Genomic DNA, 27,210 nt, shown 5'->3' with positions numbered 1-27,210 from the left:
TCCTTCAGGGAACGAGGGTTACCATATGCAACCGAGACATTCCCTATCAGTCGGTCTCTCTCTACGTACGTTATGACCGCCGAATAGGAATCCGTACCAAAGTGCCACAGCTGCTGATCCGCGCAAGCTGCTTGCCCCTTCTTGTCTGGAAGGACCATAGGAGACGGCTTACACAGAGTGCATCCTGCCGTGCAAAGGCAAAAGACCGTAACTTGGTTTTTGGTTGAAAATTTGTTATTGATATTTTTGGCACATTCAAGACCTCCTTTATCATGTGGATAAGTAACACCAGGTACCGCTCTTTGGCTTTGTTTTGGAACTCTCATATTGAGTTATGGTACTCTGCCTTTGTTTAGCCGTGTGTCAATATGAAGTTACTGTGCCCGTGTTCTGTCAAATAATGCTACCTATAAGATTGTATGGTGTTCTGCCTTTGTTTAGCCGTGCGTCAAAATGAAGTTACTGTGCCGGTGTTCTGTCAAATAATGCTACCTATAAGATTGTATGGTGTTCTGCCTTTGTTTTACTCTTCATTCAAATTTAAATTACAATGTAGGCTGTGTACTTTGTACAGCTGCCATCGGTCCCTGTAACTTCTGATGTCCTCAGAGCTTTGTCCTGCACAAATGCGGTCAGAACATTTAGTATGGTCTGAACCCACTCTGCCACTCTGAACCAAACTCTGTCTCTGATATGATTGTTTCTGTGATCCACAGTGGATCTGTTGGGTCCAGAGGGACCACGGGGACCAAAGGGAGGCAAAGGTGAAGCTGGAGAACCTGGTAATCCTGCCACTCAGCCTGGGCCGCCTGGCTCTGATGGGCTGCCTGGATTTCAGGGACCACCTGGACCCAAGGTATCATGTAAGTGTGATAAGTGTGATGCTAATAAAGCAAGTACTTTTTGTATACACACTACCATTCAAAAGTTTGTGGTCGTTAAGATTTTTTAATGCCTTTGAAAGTCTCACCTTGCTCCATTTATTTAATCAAAAATGTTTTAAAATGTTATTTATTCTTTTGAAGGCAAAGCTGAAATTTCAGCATCATTAGGGAGCAAAACCACCCTAGAATGATAAAAATGCACCCAGTGTTTTTTTTACAATCTCAATAATTCATATGCACTCTCTCAGAATGAGCTGTTCTAAGATTCAGCTTTTTGTGACGTAGAACATGGGAAAGGGGTTTGATTGACAGTGTGGTTGGTGGTTGGTACCTCCCTCGGTGATCTGATCCTCCATTGTTGTTTCAACGACAGCCTGACCGCTGTTCTGAAGATGTGCGCTGCCTTCTAGAAAACGCCTCCTAAGAAAAATAAGTGTTTTGTTGTGGGCTGTAATACTTCGCATAGTTGTTTGCACTTGCTTCCGACATCAGAGACACTGAAAACGCAGTGGGTGGATTTTATTTATGAAGGAAATGCACCTCTTACACTCCCGAAGTACGTTTATGTTTGCTCAAATCATTTTGAGAGTGACTGTTTTTTGAACGGCGGTCAATTCAAAGCAGGTCTTGCTACAAAATTAATCCTCAAGGGTGGATCGTTGCCTAGTGTTCGCGATCCAACGACAATTCCTGAAGAAGTAAGTGTATTTTATGATTTCTGAGGTAACGTTAATAGTCATCGACAACAAATGTTGTTGTCGTCGTCGTCGTATGATTTATGTAATTTAAACCTTTTAAATAACCACACGTTTTCATATGTTTTTTAAGATATTGTTATTGTTATTATTGGTATTTGTGTTTGTGTTTTCAAACATTTGCGTCAACGTTATCACAGTTTGTGTGTGTCTGTGTGTGTGTTGCACAGCGATGACAACGCAATGAGTTCATAAATGTATCCAAATAACCATTCCGAGACATCCTGGTCCATTCTCGATCGTGTTTCTTCAGCCGGAGTCTCTTCGTCATCTGGGTCGGACTCTGGTTCAAACATACGGCCGAATGCCATACACAATTTCGGGTGTATCACTCTCGGCCATTATGGTTCTACCGACTGTTAATTGCCATAGTTATGCAAGTTACGCCCACATCCAGCGGCAGGGTGGGGATTAGCAGCTCATTTGCATTTAAGGTCGTCTGCCTCAAAACAGCTTGTTTCAAAACAGGCCCCAAAAATGACACATTCAAATAGTTATAATAAATTAACTGGGGGGTATTTTGTGCTGAAACTTCACAAATAAATTCTGGGGACACCCAAGACCAATATTACATCTTGTAAAAAGGGCCATAATTGGTGCCCTTTAAAAAATAGCCCAGGATTATTGACTGTGATGGCCAAAATGACTGTGATGGAAGTGCAGGCACGTGCAGGGAGGGGTGGGGAGGGGGGGTTTTGGGGGTGAGACGGGGAGGTTGTTTTGGGTGCTCGAGCCCCAGCCCTTTTTCAAAATTAATCAAAAGTGCTCAAAAAAATATCAATGATAATATTGTTATTAACATGTTTATTGTAATTATTATTATAATTAACATGTGAATTTAGGCTACTTTAGTTTTGTACACATTGTTGTTTATTTTTACGTTTCTGTCAGTCTGAGGTGTCGTTGCCATAATGCGTTGCTATGGGTTGCGTCACTTGCGTGTGACTGTCTTGCTTCGGACTTGACTGAAGAGGTCGAAAACCCCTTCAGAGATCGAAAACTCTGGAGTAGTGTGTGTGGACGGCAGGCGCAACCGTAGCGAAGTTTATGCGTTTTAAAATGAAAATGCGCTGGTGTAAAACATATTCCACAGACTGCTCGAGAACCGATATATAAATATGGTTCTTTCAGTGAGTATAGGCCTATATGGCTCGACAGCAATTTTTAAATGTTTATTTCATTTTTCAATAATAAAAGGTAGTGTGTCAATTCAATTAAAAATCAACATATCACATATTTTAATATAAAATATATATTTTATATTTATATATTTCTATTTTAAGATGCTGTTCTTTTTTTGACTAAGAATCCTGAAAAAAGTATCAAGGGTTAGTAAATAATAATAGTATAAAATATATTATAATAGAAAACAATTATTTCAAATTGTAGTAATATTTCACAACTGTTTTTTCTGTATTTTAGATCAAATAAATGCAGCCTTGATGAGCATAAATGGCTTCTTTAAAAAACAAAATAGTAGTGTTCAGACTTTTGGCCGGTAGGCAACTTTTATACTATTAATGTGTCTTTATACAGTGAAAGACTTCTTCAGAGGCCCAGACGGACAACGTGGACGTCCAGGGAATGCAGGAAAAAAGGGACCAAAGGGTAAGATAAGAGGAAACAAAGTTGCTTTAAGTTTTTAAAAAAATGATAGGGTTATTTGCATGGCCAAGATCATGTCATGTTGTACATGGCATTGTGGGAATGTTTTTGATAATGTGTTTGATATTTTTCAGTCTTTGCTAATCCTGCTATATTTGTTATGTTTTTATAATTTGATCAGGTGACCATGGTCTTTGTGAATGCAGTGTAAAATCCCAGCCTGGCCTTACGGGCCCTCCTGGTAATGCTGGGGACCCTGGAATTGCAGGGGAGTGGGGTCAGCAGGGTGATCAGGGAGATGCAGGACCCAAAGGTGTCGATGGTGTAGTTGTAAGTAGACATAAACCATGCCTTGATGTCATGCCTTGTTTAGGTCACAAGGTATATGAAATCTTTACATTAGCCAATTAAATCCATTTAACTTTTGTGATTTTTGTGATTTACAGGGTCATCATGGTGCTAGAGGATTATCTGGACCCAAAGGCAGAAAAGGAGAGATGAGAGCAGCTACACAGAAAGGTGCAGTAGTCAGCCGTTATATGTTTAGGACACAAACAGAAAAGTATATTGTCGCTGTCCGGCAGGAACCTCCATATCTCTGTATTTCATCACTTTTATTTTATTTTTTTCATAAATCATTACTATTGGTCACCCTTTATATCTGTCTGTGGGTTTGGCAAGTATTTAACCAAAGTAAAGTATTAAAAAGAGCCTTTGACTAAACCTCGTAACTCCATTGGCTCCTAAAACTGTAGTAAAACCTCATACAGTTTTAGACCCCGTGCACCTCATAGGCCTAAGGTGCGGTATCAACTTGATTAGCTTCAATAACATAATTTATTAACATCAACTTCAATAAGCAGAGCTACCGTGAGAGTCAGAAATTTCATAGAGTCTGACTCGAAGGGTTCGAAGGGATCATTTGACAACCCTTCCAATACAATAGAGAGATCCCATGAGTAAACTTGCGGGTTGCAGCCAGGCCTCAGCCGTCTAGCATCATGCAAGAAACCGGACACAAGGACATGCTTCCCCACTGAAGCCCCTTCAGTCTGGTTATGGCAAGCTAAAATAGCGGCCACATACACCTTAAGGGTAGCAGGTGTCAGTCCAACTGGGAGACGCTCTTGAAGAAACTCCAGCACTGAATTAACTCCAGTATTGAATCAACATGGGAGTCGGCTGGGTCAAGAAGGCATTGTTCACACCATGATGAGAAAATATGCCATTTAAGAGTATACAGCTTTCTAGTAGAAGGAGCTCTAGCGTTTAGGATGGTATCAATAACATCGGTTGAGAGACCAGAATTTATGAACTGGTACCCCTTTAGGGGACCAGAACCACAGTTTCCAGACCTCCGGTCAGGGGGTAAAGAATGTCCCTCGAGCCTGAGACAGAAGGTCCCTCCTGGTCAGGGAGAGATCAGGCCAGACAAAACAGGGTTACCAAAATTAACCACAGCCCCTCTTGACAGACCTTCACCAGAACTCCCTGTCACATCTGTGACATGGCACCCAGACCCAAAGGAGCTGGAGGATGGAGAGAAAACCAAAGGGGACAGTGTGTTGAATCCTCTGAGGCAAAAAAGTCCACTTCTGCCCTGCCAAACTCCTGCCATATGGACTCCACTATTTGAAAGTGGAGTCACCAATCCCTCGGCTCCAGCCTTTGCCTTCGACATGTAAAGTGGGATGTAAAGTGCCCTCAGGGAAAGCAGTTTGCCATCCACCCAGAGCAAACTAAATTCTTGATGTGAGCGAAAACGACATCTTGATGTCGAACCCCCATCTCCTGCGACTTGGCTCAAATTTAGTATATGGATCCCCTGGAGTCGCAGTGGAGCCAGGGCTGCATCCATGCACTTGGTAAAGGTTTGAGGTGACAAGGCTATGCCAAAAGAAAGAACCCGATATTGGTACACTTCTCCCTGCCGCCAAAAAGCGAACCTCTTGTGAATGGGTGAAATTTCTATGTGAAAATATGTCCTTCAGATCTATCGTGACAAACCAATCCTAGGATTGGAATGTTAGATACAAGTTTTAACGTCAACAGGTTGAAAGACCAGCCTGCTGGATCCGACGAGGGATGAACTGCCGGAATGCCTCGGATTACTTTTCCACCTAAAACCCGTCGATGACTGTACTGACAGCGCCGCCAAACAAGCCAGATGATGAGATCTGGACGCCCAGCAGAAAATCTTTCTTTATCCCTGAGAAGTTGAGCCACAGATGCCTCTCCGTAGCCACCAAAGCAGCAATAGAACAGTCGATAACACCATCTGCTTCGTGGTGGAGAGACACATCTGTGGCCTTGTGGAGCTCTTTAACCGCTTTGGGGCTAAGATCCTCCCCAGTGTCAAGTTTCCTGAGCAGGTCAGCCTGGTAGGCCTGTAACACTGACATGGTGTGCTGGGACCCACCAGCCTGACCTGTCACCTCATAAGCCTGTTATTCTCATACATCTTAGAGGAAGATGTAGACTGCCTGCCGGTCGCACTCGCTCCCTCGAGAGTTGATCAAGCATGCTCCGCTCTGAGACAGAGAACAAACAACTCGTGTCTGTCGTCCCCAGGAATAGCACATGATTTCTTTCCTTTTTTTCACTCCTGTTCTAAGACAAAGACACCGATTGGCACACACAGTGACAGACAAAGCGGCTTCTGAAGACAAGAAGCTGGTGACACTCTCGTGATGGTGTTATTTGTAGAATTTATTAAGCACGTCGTTGCGTCACCTGCCATCGTCATAGGCTAATGGCTTGGCGTGTACTACACATGATTCAGACACCAGTTCACGTCGAAGGCATTCCCATTGCATCATAGACTGTAAAAAAAGATGGACGACGCCCCTTTGTTTTCTTTCATTGGCGAGAAGTGAAGCCGCCATTGTCCCGATATGGCGCTGACAACTTGGGACTTGAGTCTGCGCAGTTGTGATTTCGGGACCATACATGCGCAGTAGTGAGCAGGAAGTAAAGCCGCGAAATCAACGTCCCGCTCTGGTCCCGCCCTCACTCTCGCTGAATCAATTGTAAGCACGCGCCTCTGCTGCAGAACAAACCATTATGTCGGTGTGAAATAATTAATTATAGAAATGTAGATATTACATTTAAAGCTCCAATCTCCTCAGTCCTCCAAAGATCCCCCAAAAAAAGTCTGTTGTTGCTTCAGTGACTACTTTGCTCAGAGAACCTGTCAATCACAGCTGTCAATCATGTACGCCACAGCGCCGTTTTTATAGCATCAAATAACTAACTAAAAACAAACTTATTTTAAAAACAAACAGTTGAAATGACATCAGCGTGATGAAAACTACAGTAAATTACAGAAACTATCTTTGGAAAAAAGATATGTGAAGTGTAATTTAATTGTTTAGTTGGTCTCACGTCCCATTGAATAACATGGGGAGGCGGGGTTTATGAGCTATACTAGGACCGGTCACCGGGGGGCGATCGAGGTGCTTTGGCTTCACTTTTCAGGGCTTGTGCGGCATGCTTGCATTGCATCAACACCATGGTGTGACGTTTATATTCCCTTGAAAGAGAACCTAATATGATGCACTGCAATTAGTGCCTCAGATGCAGCCGGTCTAATGATGGACAAAACACATATATCTGATATTCGCTGGTCAAAGACCTTGTAACTCTATTTGAGCTTGCTTTTGGTAAAATGCTAATAATATAATTACACATGTAAGTGTCTGATCATATATAAAGCCACAAGATCTTTGACAACACAGTGTTTAATTATTCAAAAAATAAAAATAAAAAAATTCTGAAAAGTAGCGGTTTGGACATACAAGGTTTTCACCTGAAAGCAATGATGTGCAAATATTAATATTTTGTCTGCAATTGTGAAATGCAGGACTACCTGGTGACCCAGGGGACCCAGGTGCTATTGGTTTCCCAGGAGTGCAAGGAAGGCCTGGACTTAGTGGAGAAGATGGTGAACCAGGTCTTAGAGGATCTCCTGTGAGTCTTGCATTTCAAAACACTTCAAAACAACACTAATCAGTGTTGCACTGTGTATTGTGTAGTGACTTCCGTGATATTGATCAAGAAAGTTTTAACTCTGATGCCAGTCTTAACCAAAGTATGTAATTTAGATGTATCTGCATGCTTGTTTTCCTTCAGGGAGATGGTCCTGTAGGTGAGCCTGGAGAGAAGGGATACCCAGGTGCTCCAGGCCTTCCAGGTCCAAAAGGCCTAACAGGACAACCTGGCCAAGTTCTTGGAGCAACTAAAGGTGTAAGGGGCCTTCCTGGAGATAACGGACAAATCGGTTTGGATGGAGTAAAAGGTTTGCCTGGTCCTCCAGGTGTGTATCAGTGTTATTTGTGTATCATCAATATACAGTATTATTAAAGTTTTTGTTCAGATTTTGAAAAGTTTTTTTTTTCTTTTTTTTCTGTTTTCACTTTTATTTTTGTCATTTTAAAGAATTGCTCATTTAATTTTTTGTTATTGTCATTTTTATTAATTTCAATAAACAGTGTGTATTAATTGTATTGATTAGTTTATTTAGTTTTAGTTAAACTAAACAAAAAAATATAAATGTTGCCTTTTTTAATATTTTGGTAACTCTTTATAATACCTTACATTAATAAATCATTAACAGACATAATATAATGCTTAACAGGTCAATATTTAATATATATATATTCAAATGCTAGAAATATGAGATAATTGTCATGGACTGGTTGAAGCAGGGAAAGATGCAGGATCTACTTGCAGCAGCTTTTATTTAAACAAACTTTAACATTCATACACTGGAGAACAAAACACTAGAACAGGACAACCAAACATAACATGACAGACAAGGAACAGACTGAAACACAGGACATAGGGGGCTTTCACACTGGCAGCTTAGTTCGGAACGGGGCATGGTTCACACAAAAAAAAAAAAAATCGCTTATGTGAACAATGTCATGGGACCCGGGTGCGCACTGGGGTATTGAACCCGAGACTATCTGGAGGAGGTGGCCTGAGTTCGGTTGCTCCCGAACCTTGCTGCGGTTCGCGTGTATTTGAAAGCAACACGGACTCGGGTGTGCACTTGTTCAGGAAGTAAAGTATCCTGCGCATGCGTTTTAGCCAATTATGATGTATTGAGTTGAGTTAAATAAAACACACGTAAGGGATGAAGATTTCCCTTGGATACGAGCAAGAGTGAGTCTGCAGTGTATACGCGCATAGTGCGTACAATCAGGGCAACAAATTAATGGAAATCCACTGTCTCCTCAAAAGAGTCCATTTGCAAGCAGCAGAAAGACAGCTTATGACACACACACACACATACAGTAAACCAGTGTTGTTTACTATGGTATGCTATGCTATGCATAATAGCACCAAATTAATAAAAAACACAATATATTGACCCGCGTCGTCTTTTCTATCATGCACCATGCACGTTTGCAATGACATAAGATGCACGCAAACGCACTAGAGTTCGATAGAATCAAGTTGAGTGTGAAACCAGACCAACGTTGCGGGGGGCGCCGGAAAACAATCGCGCTCGGCCTCGGACCGCAGCAAACGAGCCCAGTGTAAAAGCTCCCTTAAATACACAGAACAGACAAGGGAAACGAGACACAGCTGGGACAAATTAACTCATAATGACTGATTAACAAGACAACAGGTGATAGGGATTAAATCAAAGAAACACAGGTACAAACTGGGTGACACAGGCTAACATAACAAACACTAAACGTGACAATAATGTGCTTGTTAATTTTAACTAATGAACTTATTAAACATTACATAATGATTAACAGATCATTAATGTTAATGGAAATGCTCACAAATGTTATTCAACTTTCAATTCATATGATATTGCACTTTTTAAAAATCTACAAATGATTTTGACAGATTGATTAAATGATTTGCATTTATTAAATGAAAGCTTAATTGATAAATCATTAACATACATTATAATTCTTAACGGATCTTTAGGTAATATATATTCAAATAGCTATGAGACCTAATGCTAAATATATGTGGCATTGATAAGATCTGTTTTGGATTACAGCAGTGTAGCTTAAGGGTCAGCAGCCAAATCTCTATTAAAGAAACTAGATATGATTCAGGCACAGGCATTAAGAGTGTGTAGTGGTGCTTTTAAAACTTCACCAGTACCTGCACTACAGGTAGAAATGGGAGAAATGCCGTTAGCATTAAGAAGGAGGTAGCTGATGACAAGCTATTGGGCTAATTTGCAGGGACATAATGATTTCCACCCCACAAAAGTAGTGTTGCAGGAGACATGGGAGAACGCAAGATATAATGGAGATAATTTTAGTCTAGTAGGCAATGAGGTAGCAATAGAATTTGGAGTATTTGATATGAAGATGAGCCCTGCAGTTGTATATCTGATGGTGGCTCAATGGGTACGTGTTAGGCCAGATATTGACTGGTATTTGTTAGAGTTAAAAAGGAAAGAAAAAGATCAAATAGATTTGGTAAGAGCATTCAAGTACCACATAAATAAAGATTATAAAGAATTCATACATATATATACAGATGGTTCTAAGAAACCTGAGACAGGATATGGGGTGGTAATACCTGCTAAAGGAATAGGAATTAATAGAAGAACATCAGATTTTTTAGGAGTATAAACAGTGGAAATGGTGGCAGTGTTAGTTGTGTTAAGGTGGGTGGAAAAAACAAGACAAGAAAAGGTACTGATATGTTCTGATTCATCCTCAGTCCTTGTGAGTTTAAGGTCTTTTCACTCTACAAGCTGTCAGGATGTATTGTATGAAGTCCGTCAGTCAGTTACAAGGACAACAAATCAAGGATGACAGGTACAATTTATGTGGGTTCCAGCACATGTAGAGGTGAAAGGGAATGAGCAGGTGGATGAATTGGCAAAGAGGGCTTTAAAGAAGGAAAATATAGAAATGTAAATTAAAATAAGTAAAGCAGAGGTCAAAAGTATCATCAGGGAAAAAACTAACCAAATGTGGTAAGAAAGGTGGGACAGAGAGGAGAAATGAAGGCATTTATATCAAATTCAAAAGAGTGTAAAAATAAGTAGGTTAGGTGGTGGGCACAGGAGAGAGGAAACTGTAATGACAAGGTTAAGGCTGGGGCACTGTGCTTTAAACAAATCACTGAAAATGATAGGAAAACGCGAGACAGGCTTTTGTGAGTGGTGTCAGGAAGAGGAGTCATTGGAGCACATAATTATAAGATGTGGGAGGTATGAGGTACAGAGAGTGATAATGAGGAATAATTTGAGGGAATTAGGGGTGCAGGAATTAACATTAGAAGGATTGTTGAATATAGGTGACAGAGCACAGGTTAGAATATTGTTAACTTTCTTATTGGAAATTGGTTTGTTTAATAGGTTATGAGGATAAACAGTGATATGGGAAAGTGTGTTGGGAAATTAATGAATGTGAGTGTGTATTATAAGATTATTCTTTTATTTTATTTCTTTTGTTTCTTTTTATGTGGAAACTAGATTGTAAGCCTATTGTCTGATTCACACTCCGGAGCAGAAGGTGGCGGTAATGCACCAAAAGCTGGTTGCCAACCGCCGTTAAAAACAAAGAAGAAGACCTAATGCTAAATATGCTAATTGTCAATCATCTTTGACGATAGTAGTCTTGACAGAACTATGGTTAGGATGAGTTACTGAATAATTAACATGTTCACATAGTTACTAAATAGTTAACATGAATAGTGTGTGATGTGCTTAAAATTACTGATTAAACTATTTTTTCACAACATTTGTAAATGTTAAAAAAAATTACATTAGGTAATATATTAATCGAATTTTAATGAGATTTGTTAGCTTTTTTTATTTATTAATGATCTTTGAATCATTATGTAATCTTTCATATGTTTATTTAAATATAAACAAGCTATTGACCCCTGTACACTGTTGACCACTTGACCAACCCTTAAACCTACCCATAGCCTACCACCAAAGCTTTCCCTAACATTACCCGTATCACACCTTAATAGCAGCAAAAGTGTTTTGAGATAGAACATGAATACAATAAGTACATTGTGCCTGACAATTTTTTTGTTTTGTTTGTTTATTTATTTTACTTAAGTACATAGCAGTTAAAGACACCTAATATAAAGTGGAACCAGTTATTCTGGTAACACTTTATTTTGACGGTCCCTTTTGAACATTCTGATGACTATAAGCAACTATAAATGTCAACTCTTATTAGATTATTAGAAGACTGTCTGCTTAACAGATCATTATTTAATGTGCATTAAATGCTTGCAAATGTCATTAAACTTCAGTTCATATATAACCTAGTGCACTGTTTGTGTAAGATTTACAAAAGTACAAATGCAAAAAGCTGTTTGGTAGCTATGAGTGATCCAGATGTTCAACAGAAAATTGAACAATATAAGAATGAGCATTTCATTTTAATGGTCCCATTAACACATTCTGTTGACTATAAGTAATGTTGCACCTACATGTCTACTAACTCTCAATAGGGTTAGAATAAGTTGACATGTAGTTGCAAAGTTACTTATATAGTCAGTAAAATGTCCGTCGGAGGACCATCACAATAAAGAGTTAGTATAGATATTATTGAAAGTTATTATAAAGTAAATAAATATATATATACGGGGGTTAAATTGGGATTTATTATGTGGGGGTGCTCTCCCTAGGGGGGTCCGGGAGCATGCTCTCCCCGGATTTTTTTTTTTTAAATAAACCATTAAATAGCACTTTCTGGAGAGTTTTGTGCAAAGAAATTGAGAAATTGAGTATTACATGATATGTGAAAAACTGCAAGGTTAAGAGCATATACTTTGCATTGTTGTAGTATCAACAGGTATTAGGACATTTAGCATTTACATTACTGTTAATCAGTCATCACTTGATTACACATTGTATTGCCATGTTATGATATATAGTAAACCATATAATGTGCCAAACATAATGTGCCACACGAAGAGAGTGCAGCATATGACAGTAGCAACAGCTGAGAAGATTTGTGTCTGTGGTGACCAGGTCCACCTCACACACACACTTCCTTCTCCCATTCTCTCTCTACTACAACACACACACACACACACACACACACACACACACACACACACACACACACACACACACACTCATCCTACTCTGCATCATTTCTCATCAAGATATGCACAAGTCACAAAAATAAAATCAATCTATCCTTGTGGAAAGATTGCTTGGTAGCTAAATGTAGGTCTAGCAAGTCTTATATTTCTGTAATTCACACAGATCCAATACAAATATGCTGACTGAATATATTGCTAGTTTATTTTGAGTAGCCAGCTAGCAGTTCTCTTGGCAGTTTGCTAATAATCCGGTGTCTAAAGTAAAATGCTCAAAACATCTCCTGAGAAAAATCACATGGTCAACCTAGTCTTGGTTATTTAATTTTGATTTAGTCTTATTTTCCTTACCTTGTCATTCAAGGCCAGGGCACTTTTTGTAAATTTCTGGAGTTTTTGCGGGCTTCCACACCCCGCGGAACTACGGATCTCCCAGGAATATTCATTATATATTGCTGCGTAGTACATTTATCCGTGTCACCTAGATGCGCGTGCACGAGCGGTGCGCGATCATGGTCGACTGACAACAAGATTAAGCAGCTGAACAAGAATACGGCTTTGTTCCGATTGTTCTTAGCTCCGCCGAGACAAAATAGACATGCCATTTCAAAAATCTTTCATTTATCATAAATATGTTTTCAAAAGCATCACTTTCATCAAATTTTATGTGACATAATTTCCAGTAGGCAACTGACAGCAAACAAGCAGGCTTATGTGGCGGGGCTGAGCCCCGGGGAGCCCCGGCCAATTTAACCACTGTATATACGTATATACACGGAGTGATTGTTTGGGTGCGGATCGAGCAAACGAGCCAGGTGTAAAAAAAGGCAATTGTTTTGCTTTTTGTATTGAATATATTTATTTTTGTCTAGTGAGTTAAGCAAATCCACAGTATGTTATACTCTTCTTCTTAGTCTTTGTCTTCATGTCTATCTTACATGTGTCTTACAGGAGACTGTAGCTCAAGAGAAGATCAATGGAATATCGAAGGTAGCTGGATCAAATCTACTTTACAAAGATCTTTAAAGATAACTGTAAAGATAACGATGAAGTTAACTGTTGTTGTCCACATCAATGGATAATTACATTGTGTTTATTATAAGCGAGCACTGCATCCGCTTTAAACACTCGAACTCTTTAATGACAGGTGAATTCTGATTTGCTGTCAAATCGTTTTTATCATTCATCAGCTGTAAACTGTTCTGAAAGTTATTCCAGTGATATGTAATCCTTGGCATGAACGGGCCTTTGGTGCTTCACCACATTGCAGTCAATCCATAATCCGTCATCACCAATAACCAACTGTGTTTATTTTTATAGTTTTATATATATATATAATGTTAATCTTATTACAGTGGAGTGTATTGGAGATCCCGGGCCACCTGGAGAGACCGGGCAGCCTGGACTCCCAGGGTTGGAAGGATTTCCTGGTAATTGGATGTATTATTGTAATATTTTCCACAATAAAAAAATAAAAAAAACTTTTATTATAATAATTGTCTCTCTAGTTACGTTATGCCTGCCCATATATGTGTGTTTTAGGAGTACCAGGTGTCAAAGGCATGCCAGGTCTTTCTGGAGAACCCGGGCCCAAAGGAGAGCAAGGTGAACCAGGAAGAGGAGGTCCACATGGGCCAAGGGGTGAGCATTGGGTGGCCTGTGTGTTATTGTACATTTTACTTAATCATTCTGTATACTTTAACCCCTGTCTGTCTGCTAGGTCTGTCTCCTTTTTAGCTCTGATCATTTGGTTTTGACCACATAGGTTTTGTTGGAATTCGGGGCGATTTAGGATATCCTGGCACCAAAGGTGTGGAAGGAGCTCCAGGCATCTCTGGTGTACCAGGTTTGGATGGTGCTTCAGGGGAAAAGGGTGAACATGGTGAAGTTTTAGGAGCATCTACTGGAGCTCCTGGAGAACCAGGACTGCCAGGACAGAGGGGTGAAACTGGCCTTCCAGGAGACCAAGGAAAAAAAGGATTCCCAGGTGAGAACTTCATGTGTCTATGTCCCTGTTTACACCTGATAAGATGAGTTTTCAGTGAACCGATCACAGGTGGTCGGCCTAGATGTATTACCATTTACACCTGGTATTTTTAACATGTGTTTTAAAATCATCTCTTGTGAGCATTTTTTGTTCAGATTTCATCAAGAGTTGACACTTCTGTTTTTTTCACACTCTACATAACTTTCACAGGAGCGCAGACTGCAGCGCAAAATATTTAATGAATGAAGCCATTATGGTTATGAGCGAGGACAAAAGGAAGCGAATGGAAAGAATGTGAATATTAACAACGATTTTGCTCATAATCCATGTATTATTGGCACAACATTGCGACATGGTATTAACATGCGAAAGTTGGAAACATTTGTTTTGCTTTTTCAACTACCTCTGAAAGTGGTCAAAAAAGTGGACAAGCTCAAAACTTTTTAGACCCCATTTACACCTGTATTTAAAGTTGTGTTTGGATCAACGTAAACATATCTTAAAACCAGCTGTCTGTCAAACCCATAATGATTGACATTTTCTGATGGTTTATAGTCTTCTGACTTAAGGACTTTTAAAAGCATTTTAAACTTTCAGGCAAACAAACTTTCCTTTTCTAGTTTCTTCCTAGGGCTGCATATTAAAGTCATGTGCCAAATCTAAAATAGTTTTAAAATGTTTTAGTGTGTCAATAAAATGTGGTATCTATGTATGAAATGTATGATTTAATTATATTATTATTATTATTTTATGTTTTTTATGTTTTTATTATTAATGTATTATTTTGTGGATAGAAAAATTAAGTTTCATGATTATCGGCACATTTTACACATTTTACTTTTTGTGATTGTGAATCCTATGTAAAAACATTTTTCCCACCTCATGCATCTGTAAAAAGCATATTTTATGCCCCTTATAAAACTTCTCTGTCTCCAACCCTCAGAAGCTCAAAAGTGAAAGTCTGTCTATGATTAAGGTGGATCAGTTCTGTTGTTATTGACACTCACTAAAGGATGCGATGTCACACAGGTATGGAGGGGATGCCAGGTATGATCGGCCTTAAGGGTGAAGGTGGTCCTCCGGGTTTTCAAGGAGAGAGCGGGAAACCTGGACCGCAAGGAGCATTAGGCTTTCCTGGGCAGCCCGGTTACATAGGACCTCCTGGACCATCAGGAAAAAGTGGAGAACCAGGTAACTAAACTGATGGGAAAAACCTCAGAAAAATCAGAAGGTATATTTTTTTTGTTGCCCACATACCGGGTAAGAAAAGTAAAGAATAAACCCAGAACTATCACATACCTTCAATAACAGGGGACTTGTTCTTCTTCTTAATCTAATGGTCTTTAGGATCAGAAACATAAATTCAGTCAAGTATGTTCAAACCAATTGACTTGTAGTGTATATTATACATTCGATTTGATTTCAGTGGTATGAAGCAACTCCTCTTTCTCCTAACAATGCTTAAATATACTATGTCTCTGTAGGTCCAAGTGGAGTAAGGGGAGACCAGGGAGACCTAGGCCTTTATGGACCCAGTGGAGTAAAGGGTGCCATTGGAGACCCTGGAGATGTTGGGGTACCAGGAAATATTGGGCCCCCAGGAGACCCAGGACAACCAGGGTCCTTTGGATTTAGGGGTCTTCCAGGGTTAAGAGGTCATTTGTCTTTTTGTTGTTGATTTATGTTTCTTAGAATTGGCAGATTTAAATATGTATAGTTTGCAATAAGGAGATAGAAATAGTTGGATCAGTGATTGTGCTCAAAATGGCATTAATTGAATATTGCATTTTTTTTATTTTATAAACAACAAAGGTTCCAAAGGTGGTCAGGGCATGACAGGTTTTCCTGGAAAGCTAGGTGAGCAAGGGTTGAAAGGACCTCCAGGAAAGAAAGGACAGATAGGCTTTCAAGGACAACAAGGTGCAAAAGGATATTCTGGCCATCCAGGAGAAAAAGGTGAATCAAGAGCATGATTCTGTATGCATGTACATGCACAATATGTACTATACATTCTACCGTGGTCATATGTTTAATTTATTATTTATTATTCCCCACAAGTTTCCCTTATAAATTTAATAATTCCATAATTCCATTTTTCATGGCCATTTCTTGGCTGTTCATCTGTCAACAACAGCCTCTTTGCAAAATAACAGACTGATTAAACAATCTGTGCTTAAATGTGCTGCTCAAACCAAACGTTAGACTGAAATTATTTGCAACCTGTATTTGGACTGTGGAGGAACTTTTGCATTAATTTCTCATTACATAACATCTTTATTAATAGACATTGTAGTCTATATATTGTATTATTGGTGGACTATTTAAGATTATATTTCAAATGAAATATGCATAATGTCTTGAGCATGTGGTGTATATACTTTTTCTCAAGGTGACAGAGGGCTGGTGGGACCTCCAGGTGAAAAGGCAATCATGAAAATACCACCACAAATGAAAGCAGACATGAAGGGAACTAAAGGTGACCATGGAAAAATGGGAGAACCTGGCTTCACAGGTCCCAGAGGTGACTACAATCATATTTATTTTCTACTCAAGGACACAAAGAGTAGCATACTTCAATATATGGTGGACAGACAGATCAATACAGTACAAATAAAATCAAAAAAATGTAGGATGTTGGAAAATAAAAATGTCTTTTCTGTTAACCCAATGCTTTTTAATCTTCGCTGTTGCTTCAGTGCAAATGAACAAGCGCTCGCCATTATTTGTTGCGTTACGTAGTGATGTGCATGTTCAAGTAAGCCAGATATGCGCAGATTCAGTGCAATACACTGTTTAATATATCATGATGACTCACAAGTTGAGTATTTGCGCCAAATCTGCGCAGATTTGGCTTACATGAGTAAGTGAGTAAATATAGTAACACGCCAAATTGGCTAGTGATTTGACAGCGTTACCGCCACAGTTGATTTTTACCTGCATTTGGCGGATGTTAATTTCAAAAACCTGTTCATATGAATTTCAGAAGCTATGAGAGCTCTAAATGTCGAAACGTCTGAATGTCTAATATTTTCTGTGTATTTAGTAGAATCCTTATTTCTGCATACACTGACCACGTTTACATGCACTAGTATATACTAGTGCATGTAACTTACATGCACTAGTATATGTAATATACTAGTTTTATACATAAAACTAGTATATTACAATATTAACCCCTTTAATGCATTGGAAAAAAACTGGATGCATCTGTTGCATTTCCGGGTCCATTTGGTTTTCACCATGCTATTACTATATTTACCCCCTTTTATTAATCAAAATATGAAGAAATTCTTTGAAATTTAAACTGTTACAAGAACTTCAGCAAAAGCCAGTGTGATACGAAATATTATCTATTTTTATCAATATGTATAGAATAAATGTTATTTGAATATATCATGTGAAATTTATAAGAACATATAATATGAGAATGAGAAAGTATGGATTTTATTAAATTCCTTTGAACTTATAACTCATAACTGCCAAATTTATGAAATCGGCATATTCCTTCTCAACATCAATATTACTCTGAAATCTTTTCAAACAAAATATGATCATTTTACTTGCATAAACGTTGATAAATGTGATAAACAATCTCCTTTCAAAGTAACACCAGGTAACTTTTGCTCTCGGGGTCCCCCTACAGTTGGGAAACAGTATTGTCCTCTACTACTGTCGTAAACTCTGTCATCGTGCATTTGTTGACAACCATGATAGCCCTGAACACTGTAGGAGGAGGTCACATGCAAGTCGCGTGTGAAATGTCTTCATCCCAGGTACAGTGGCATATATTTCAGCATGTCATATGAATATAATTTCATGGGTTTTATTTTTTTTCTAACGACAAATGATCGCGATGATCACGTTTACAAGCCAGTGTCATTATAGTAGCCTAGTCTATTGGTTACCGTTTTACTGAATCTATATGATACTTCAATGCAATGTTTGAGTGGTAGATAATAACCATATATCGTCAATATTATAATATCAAGCTACCATAAATAAATCTGCAAATTTTACAAATCGATTTGCATTATAGCTTGAGGCAAGACAAATAATCATTACCTGATTCATGAAGAAAAACGGAGGATAAGATAGCTTCCGTAACATAGTCAGGCAGACTATGGCAGTCATGGCCTAATGGTAGCAGAGTTGGACTGGTGACCCAAAGGTTGCTGGTTCAATTCCAGTACCGGCAGGAATATGACTGAGGTGTCCTTCAGTGCGTGACACTTGACAGCCCTGCGATTTTAAGGAAGTGGGGGTGGTGGTGGAAGTGACGTATATGCCGTAAAGCAGTCGAGTTTTGTAGTTCTCTTTGTTCGGCGGTTACTACCCGAAACCCGAAGTTTAAAAGTACGATTAAAAACGCTACAGACCCCGTCAGGCTATGGCAGACGTGTCATTCAACCTATTGTAAGTCGATGTACCATCACAAGAGACTTGGAAATAGATTATGAAGGTTGAAAAGCTACCTGGTGTTTCTTTAATGCTGCAGTGCTTCATTAATAAGGCGGCAGTAGAGTGAAATGTGGACTTCTCCCTTTTCAAACCCTCTTTCTCTTCATATTTATTCACTTTGCTTCTCTTATTTACACAGACACAGCATTTTTGCAAACCATAATTACAAGGAAAAATATTACCACTCGAGGGAAATCATTGTGGTGTCCATGAAGATGTGAAAAAATAGGCATAAATCTAGCTTACACATTTACTCAACTTATTATAAGCCTGTTTAACCAAAGCTAATTTGGGTGGGTTTCTCCCATTCCCATACAATGTCATTTCTCTGTCTTCTACGGCCCTGACGAGAACGTCGGTCTCCTCGGCTGTGAAAGCAATGGTTAAGCAATGAGAACGGTTTGGCCAGATGGTAGAAAAGCAGCTTATCTAATAGATGGAGAGAAAAAAATCAACATCATTTTAAGTGTAAAGCCACAGTTCACTTTCGGGTCAAAACTTACTTGAACACAAAAGGTGTAACAATTTAGTTCAAGTAGTTCTCCTAAATCTTTTAATAAAAAAATCTGAAAACAGTCAAGTTTCATTTTCATACTAAAAACTATGAATTTTAATTTTATTTTTTATGTTTTTGTAGGCCTTCAAGGTCAAAACGGACTAGAATTCAATAGGAGGTTTAATCAGAATTTGGTCATACTCTGATTATTTTCATTTCTGCGTTTGGTTTTTGCTGATGTGAATAGAACAAAAAAGATCCCTTTCAGATAGATACTTAGAGCTTTTCTTTCAACTTGCCTTTGGCTATAGGTACAAAAGGTGGGCCAGGCTATCCAGGAGGCGATGGGAAAGATGGACATCCAGGTGAGCCCAGTGATGCAAAAGGTACTAAAGGTGTTCCCGGAGAAGAAGGTCATTTAGGGCCTAAGGGAATGCCAGGGCCTACAGGACAGTCTGGAATTGAAGGTTTCCCTGGAATGCCTGGACCCAGGGTAGGATAATGAGCCCCATCTCTCTCTGACTCCTAAAACTATTTATGATTTAAAACATTGCACATAATCTCCTTGTATATGGGGTCCTGTTAGAATGTTTTGGGTGTTGTGCTTTTAGTCAGTGTGGCTTATATTGCAGGGTGACAAAGGCTCACCTGGTGCCTATGGACGGCCCGGAGATTCTGGAATTAAAGGAATAAAAGGTGCTCCTAAATAAACCTCTGAAGTGTCCATATTATGCTTGATGTATGACTTTCTCATAATACTTGAATAAACGGCCAAAAAGGTTTACGTAAGACTCCTTTATTTAAGGTGACTTGGGTTCTACCATGAGTCTTCCAGGATCAACAGGACTGAGTGGTGAAACTGGGCTGTCTGGAACTACAGGTTAGGAATTTCCATATTCTATAGTGCATCAAATAATATTATTTAATAATAGAATAAACACAGCTACAGACAGACAGATGGTGTAACAGTGTGTGCGTGCAACAAAGCAAACACAAAAAATAACATCGTCCGACAACTGAGGACAACAGGGAGGAACTTAAATACAGGTCCTTCTCAAAAAATTAGCATATTGTGATAAAGGTCATTATTTTCCATAATGTAATGATAAAAATTAAACTTTCATATATTTTAGATTCATTGCACACCAACTGAAATATTTCAGGTCTTTTATTGTTTTAATACGGATGATTTTGGCATACAGCTCATGAAAACCCAAAATTCCTATCTCGAAAAATTAGCATATCATGAAAAGGGTCTCTAAACGAGCTATTAACCTAATCATCTGAATCAACTAATTCAATTCAATTCAATTCAAATTTATTTGTAAAGTGCTTTTCACAATACACATTGTCTCAAAGCAGCTTTACAGAAAGTGCATTTCGGAAATGTACATAGAAAAATACAGTTAGTTAATCAAGTAGTAATTTATGGCATAACATATCGCCGGCTTTGAGTAGTCTCTTCACAGGCGTCGAGTCGTCTCTTCACAGGCGTTGGGGCATCTGAAGTCTCCGTGAGAGGCTTAATTAACTTTAATTAACTCTAAACACCTGCAAAAGATTCCTGAGGCTTTTAAAAACTCCCAGCCTGTTTCATTACTCAAAACCGCAATCATGGGTAAGACTGCCGACCTGACTGCTGTCCAGAAGGCCATCATTGACACCCTCAAGCAAGAGGGTACGACACAAAGACATTTCTGAACAAATAGGCTGTTCCCAGAGTGCTGTATCAAGGCACCTCAGTGAGAAGTCTGTGGGAAGGAAAAAGTGTGGCAAAAAACGCTGCACAACGAGAAGAGATGACCGGACCCTGAGGAAGATTGTGGAGAAGGACCGATTCCAGACCTTGGGGGACCTGCGGAAGCAGTGGACTGAGTCTGGAGTAGAAACATCCAGAGCCACCGTGCACAGGCGTGTGCAGGAAATGGGCTACAGGTGCCGCATTCCCCAGGTCAAGCCACTTTTGAACCAGAAACAGCGGCAGAAGCGCCTGACCTGGGCTACAGAGAAGCAGCACTGGACTGTTGCTCAGTGGTCCAAAGTACTTTTTTCGGATGAAAGCAAATTTTGCATGTCATTCGGAAATCAAGGTGCCAGAGTCTGGAGGAAGACTGGGGAGAAGGAAATGCCACAATGCCTGAAGTCCAGTGTCAAGTACCCGCAGTCAGTGATGGTCTGGGGTGCCATGTCAGCTGCTGGTGTTGGTCCACTGTGTTTTATCAAGGGCAGGGTCAATGCAGCTAGCTATCAGGAGATTTCGGAGCACTTCATGCTTACATCTGCTGAAAAGCTTTATGGAGATGAAGATTTCATTTTTCAGCACGACCTGGCACCTGCTCACAGTGCCAAAACCACTGGTAAATGGTTTACTGACCATGGTATTACTGTGCTCATTGCCCTGCCAACTCTCCTGACCTGGACCCCATAGAGAATCTGTGGGATATTGTGAAGAGAAAGTTGAGAGACGCAAGACCCAATACTCTGGATGAGCTTAAGGCCGCTATCGAAGCATCTTGGGCCTCCATAACACCTCAGCAGTGCCACAGGCTGATTGCCTCCGTGCCACGCCACATTGAAGCAGTCATTTCTGCAAAAGGATTCCCGACCAAGTATTGAGGGCATAACTGAACATAATTATTTGAAGGTTGACTTTTTTTTTGTATTAAAAACACTTCTTTTATTGGTCGGATGAAATATGCTAATTTTTTGAGATAGGAATTTTGGGTTTTCATGAGCTGTATGCCAAAATCATCCGTATTAAAACAATAAAAGACCTGAAATATTTCAGTTGGTGTGCAATGATTCTAAAATATATGAAAGTTTAGTTTTTATCATTACATTATGGAAAATAATGAACTTTATCACAATATGCTACTTTTTTGAGAAGGACCTGTACATGATGGTGATGAACTGAATGATGAGCAGCTGTGATGATGATTATAGCACAGGTACGTCTGTAAGATGTCTTCTGGAGATCTGGAAAACATCTGAGAAACGTCTAAGAAAGAGCAGTTTTACATACATTCTAAATATAGGCATCTTCTAAAGGTCTATATATCATCTGACAGGAGACGTCTCAGAGACGTATTGCAGGTGAGGTAACACTCTATAAAATACATCTTGCAGATGTAAATGCAGACATCAAATAAACGTCTCTAAGGTTGTTAGTGTGCTATCGGGGTGTCCATAGAAACAGATAAGTGATGGGAAACGAAGACAAAGAACACATGTGACTAATGAAAACAATCTAAAAGTCCATGAAATAAACTAGGAACAAACACAACTGAATAGGTGTGACAATTATGTAATATTATGATATTATTATGATATTATGATTTTTTACTGTCCCTGTCAGTGGCGCCTGCAGCCGTATTGCTGTGCGTACCTTGAGAGGGGTTAATTAATGACATTTTTATTTTTTACATAATTTTTTTGATGATTATTAACATGTACAACACTCATGACATTGAGAAACAAAAGAGACTGAGAATAAAGAAAGGTTTGCTTTGATTCTTTCGGGAAGATTCGAAGCATCAAGAGTGTCAAAAACAGTGCCATCTTTTGGCAGGTAAAATTCACAGCAGCAAGAAATCCGAGTGAGCAGCTGCATTGTTTTATACTGTTTATATGGCAGGATATATGATAATGTAATGTAGGCTATAAATTGTATACATAAAAAAAAAATTAAGTAAATGGACACGGACTTGAACTTGCTTGGGTTTAAACAAGCCGACATGCAGGTGAAGCATTCACGTGACTGGAAAGAAAACAGTAGGAGCCGCTCAGTGAGTATCTGGAGTAACGTTAAAAAAAAATATATATTCACGAAGCAGATCTACACAAGCACATAAGTGTGCTCAGTTACTTGCATCAGCTTTTCTAAGTGTATGGAAAGAGACTGTCGATTTGTACAATATTAGATTGTTAACACCAAGACACAATTGAACGCATCAAATGGTATCAAAGCAATCATTTATTTAATAGCTATTTGCGGACTGGTGGGGTACTTCTGTGCCTACCCTGAGATAAAATCCTGCATGTGCCCCAGGTCCCTGTGAACCCCTTCTTAAAGGGGCATTCGGCAACTATTTCAACTTAATAAAACCGTTTAGAAATCACTTGGATGGTTTAATAACCTGAACTTGAAACCCACCTTGCAACATGCGGATTAACGTCCCGGTAAGTTGGAAATAGGAAGTCTTGTGAGAAGGGAGAACGAGCGAGAAACACAAACTGCTTTACAGCAATTCGACATAAACGCACACGCCGCCCTCAATGTGTATGATGTATTACCCACCTCGGTAGACATAGCTCCACTCGATAAAGTTGGTCGGCTCCGATAATAACAAATGCACATGAGCAGCGGTAGAAAGGGGGAGGAGGGTGCCGCAAGTGAGTTTATTTTACGACATTGTTGTGAAATATACGCCTCACAGCTGTAGGGGGAGCTCGCTGAGAAAACAGGCGACAACAAAAGTGAAAATCAGCGAAGAAATAGCTACAGTTGCCGAATGCCCCTTTAAATTAGTTTTTACTTTACATATCTTAGGTGAGAAGGGACTTGTAGGTCAACCTGGAGATAGAGGAGGTCCTGGTTTTGATGGCATTGAAGGGATGAAAGGCCAGCCAGGTGAACCAGGAAAATCTGGGCCACCAGGTATAAGAGTTTTGATCATTTGTCTTTGATTAAGCAATTTCGTTGTTTTTGAAAATAGTTTTTAACTGGATCCACTTTTTTTCATCAGGCTCTGATGGCCAACAGGGTTTCCCAGGAAACCAAGGTCATAAGGGCTGGCCAGGAGAGCCTGGGCAGAAAGGAACCCCTGGATTCCAAGGCCAACCGGGACAACAAGGTATGTGACTCTAATTGTCAAATTTAATGAAACAAAAACACAACTATGTTAATACACCTTATTTGTATATGCTTTCTGTAATGCTTGATTCTGATTGGTTGTTCGTAACATTCCAAGATCAGTTATAATGACTGTTGTCAATAGCAATGCTATATAATGTCCGCTCGGTCGGGTATTTGAGGCCTACACTTCCATGATCATCATTATCACATTATTTATAGTATCTCAAATTATTTATTAATAATCTCTGTAATTTCTACCACTATATATTTATATATTTATATATGTTCAAACATTTCCTGGCAAATTTTTCCTCTAGGATTTCCTGGTCTTAAAGGCATTTTTGGATTGGATGGCCTGAAAGGTCAAAAGGGTATCCAGGGTGTTCCAGGTACCTCTTCAGTTGTATTTGTTATCTTAGAAATTAAACCATATAAATCTTATATTAACCAATACATATGAATTATGTAACATGATTTGCAGTTTAGCAATGTTATCATTGTAAGTATAATTATAAATGATTATTATTTAGATTTTCATGTATATTACCTTTTGTAAAGCCACATTGTTTTTATGCAGAATTAATGATATCTGGTGAATTTTGTTCCCTGCAAGGCACTGACAACTGGGGTCCTCCAGGTGACACAGGACTGAAAGGAGATAGAGGAGAGAGCGGTATCCCCAGCACTGAGACTGGCATCCCTGGAGATCTGGGACTTAAGGGTTCCACTGGAGATCTAGGTAACTTAAAATGCATATCATATTCTGAATCAGGGGCAGTTCATTTGTCCTTGGAAATGCGGGGCTTTAGCACTCTTTCACTGTTAAAACGATACTCGGTTACTAACGCAATACTCGTTCCCTCTCTAGAGAGAACCGAGGTTACGTTAGTAACCGAGTATCGTTCTCTTACGAGAGGTTCTCTCGTATTGCGTAAGTTTAGCTTACGCTACGGGAACACTTTGTAAACGCCGTGCGCGCCAAGCATCCACATGAGACCCCGAGCTTAAGGGGAACCCCATGAGTGGAAAAAATAAGGTGGCCAGCCACGCGGGCCATCACTTGTACATAAGCACACATAGGGAATACAGAGCAGCGCGCCGGTCTGTATAGTTATATGGCACATACCCTACTTAGTGCAGCTCAACCAGGAGAGCTGAGTCATGAACGTGATCTGAGCAGGAGATCTGGGCAGAATACACCTCTTTTCAGACTGACAACAGTTTAGCCTGCAAGGCAGGAACTTCTAGGTTATAAAACCTGACAAAGGTAGACGGGGAGCTCCAGCCCGTAGCTACACATATGTCATGGATAGAAATTCCACTGGACCATGCCCACGACGAGGCCACACCTCTCGTGGAATGAGCCCTGATGCCCAGAGGGCATTGCAGGCCTTTTGACGCGTAAGCTGCCGCTATAGCGTCCACTATCCATCTGGACAGGCTCTGTTTCGAGGAGGCAAGCCCCTTGGCGCGCCCACCAAACGAAACGAAAAGCTGTTCCGAACGCCTGAAGGAGGCGGAGCGCGTAATGTAAACCCTCAGCGCTCTGACAGGGCAGAGGAGATTCACATCACTTTCGCTGTCAGATGCTGGCAGAGCTGACAGCGAAATAACTTGCGCTCTGAATGGAGTGCCCATCACTTTAGGGACATAACCATGTCTAGGTCTGAGGATGACTTTAGAGTCATTTGGTCCGAACTCAAGACACGACGCGCTGACAGTCAGCGCGTGCAGATCCCCTACACGTTTTACTGACGACAGTGCAGTCAGAAAAACGGCTTTTAGTGATAGATATTTCAACTCCACGGAGTCTAGTGGTTCAAATGGAAAAGCTTTCAGGGCCTCGAGGACCAGTGAAAGATCCCACATGGGAACCGACGGGGGGCGCGGCGGATTCATCCTTCTAGCTCCTCTAAGGAAGCGGATGACCAACTCATGTCTTCCCAGTGACTGGCCGTGCGTCGATTCCGCGAATGCTGCTACGGCCGCCGCGTAAACTTTGAGCGTGGATGGGGATCTTCCCTTATCCAACAGCTCTTGTAGAAAAGTGAGCAGATGCGCCACCCCGCATGTCCGCGGGTCCAGACCTCTGTCGGTGCACCATCCAGAGAACACCGACCATTTAGACGCGTAGAGCCTTCTCGTGGAAGGGGCTCTAGACTGCGTGATCGTGTTCATCACTCCTTCTGGCAGGGCAACGAGTACCCGTTGATCAACCATGCATGCAGAGACCAGCGCTCTGGATGGGGATGCCAGATCGTGCCGCGAGCTTGAGAGAGGAGATCTGCCCTCACCGGAATCGGCCACGGAGCTGTATGTGACAGCCGTGCCAGTTCCGGGAACCAAGTCTGATTCTCCCAACGCGGGGCTATGAGGAGCACCGAGTGGCGCGTTTCCCTGATCCTCTTGATCACCTGTGGCAACAGAGAGACCGGAGGGAAAGCATATAGCGGGAGGCTGGGCCAAACCTGGGCCAGCGCGTCCTCGTCCTTCGAGAAGAACATCGGGCATTGAGCGTTGTCTTTTGACGCAAACAGGTCGACTTCCTCTCTGCCGAATAGTCGCCACAGTTTCTGGACCGTTTGGGGGTGCAGGGACCATTCCCCTGGGGGAACATTGTCCCTGGACAGTCTGTCTGGGCCGTCGTTCAAATGGCCAGGCACATGCGCCGCCCTCAGCGAGCGCAGGTTCGTCTGTGACCAAATAAGGAGGCGTTCCGTCAGATTGCAGAGATTTCTGGATCTGACACCGCCCTGACGGTTTACATAGGATACCACAGATGTGTTGTCCGAGCGGACAAGAACATGCTGGTCCTGTATAAACGGGAGGAAGCACTTCAGCGCGTTCTCGACCGCTATCATTTCCAGACAGTTTATGTGAAAACCCTTCTCCTGGTCTGACCACTGGCCAAAGGCCGGTCTGCCCTCGAACAGCGCGCCCCAACCCGAGTTGGACGCGTCTGTCGAGATGACCTTCCGATAAGAGATGGTTCCCATCATTACTCCATGCTGGTACCGATCGGCCACTAACCAGGGCTGCAGAGCTGTTATGCAGGTCTGAGTCACTCTGATTTTCTGGCCGCCAGACACCCAGGCTCGGCGAGGCGCGCGAGC

The 27,210-nt window shown here is 40.6% G+C and overlaps 1 protein-coding gene across 2 annotated transcripts in view; it reads left to right on the top strand.

The window, feature by feature from the left end:
- The window catches only part of col4a2 (collagen, type IV, alpha 2), a 162,544-nt gene that overhangs the window by 123,363 nt on the left and 11,971 nt on the right, over positions 1 to 27,210 (top strand). For both annotated transcript variants that reach the window (XM_077216667.1, XM_077216669.1), the window contains exons 20-40: positions 717 to 863; positions 3,176 to 3,247; positions 3,426 to 3,574; positions 3,691 to 3,763; positions 7,107 to 7,213; positions 7,376 to 7,559; positions 13,253 to 13,291; positions 13,657 to 13,731; positions 13,844 to 13,942; positions 14,067 to 14,288; positions 15,318 to 15,479; positions 15,773 to 15,943; positions 16,101 to 16,244; positions 16,678 to 16,809; positions 19,554 to 19,735; positions 19,875 to 19,938; positions 20,048 to 20,122; positions 23,792 to 23,899; positions 23,988 to 24,095; positions 24,415 to 24,486; positions 24,711 to 24,836. In XM_077216667.1, coding sequence (XP_077072782.1) covers positions 717 to 863; positions 3,176 to 3,247; positions 3,426 to 3,574; positions 3,691 to 3,763; positions 7,107 to 7,213; positions 7,376 to 7,559; positions 13,253 to 13,291; positions 13,657 to 13,731; positions 13,844 to 13,942; positions 14,067 to 14,288; positions 15,318 to 15,479; positions 15,773 to 15,943; positions 16,101 to 16,244; positions 16,678 to 16,809; positions 19,554 to 19,735; positions 19,875 to 19,938; positions 20,048 to 20,122; positions 23,792 to 23,899; positions 23,988 to 24,095; positions 24,415 to 24,486; positions 24,711 to 24,836 — 2,511 coding nt within the window. The remainder of the gene's footprint in view (positions 1 to 716; positions 864 to 3,175; positions 3,248 to 3,425; positions 3,575 to 3,690; positions 3,764 to 7,106; positions 7,214 to 7,375; positions 7,560 to 13,252; positions 13,292 to 13,656; positions 13,732 to 13,843; positions 13,943 to 14,066; positions 14,289 to 15,317; positions 15,480 to 15,772; positions 15,944 to 16,100; positions 16,245 to 16,677; positions 16,810 to 19,553; positions 19,736 to 19,874; positions 19,939 to 20,047; positions 20,123 to 23,791; positions 23,900 to 23,987; positions 24,096 to 24,414; positions 24,487 to 24,710; positions 24,837 to 27,210) is intronic.

This window comes from Siphateles boraxobius, unplaced genomic scaffold (genome assembly GCF_051911475.1).
Source record: "Siphateles boraxobius isolate OS27281-9 unplaced genomic scaffold, OSU_SipBor_1 7, whole genome shotgun sequence".
NCBI classification, from domain to species: Eukaryota; Metazoa; Chordata; class Actinopteri; order Cypriniformes; family Leuciscidae; genus Siphateles; species Siphateles boraxobius.
The sequence above is the reverse complement of the archived record's forward strand: the minus strand, read 5'-3'. Positions and strand labels throughout refer to the sequence as shown.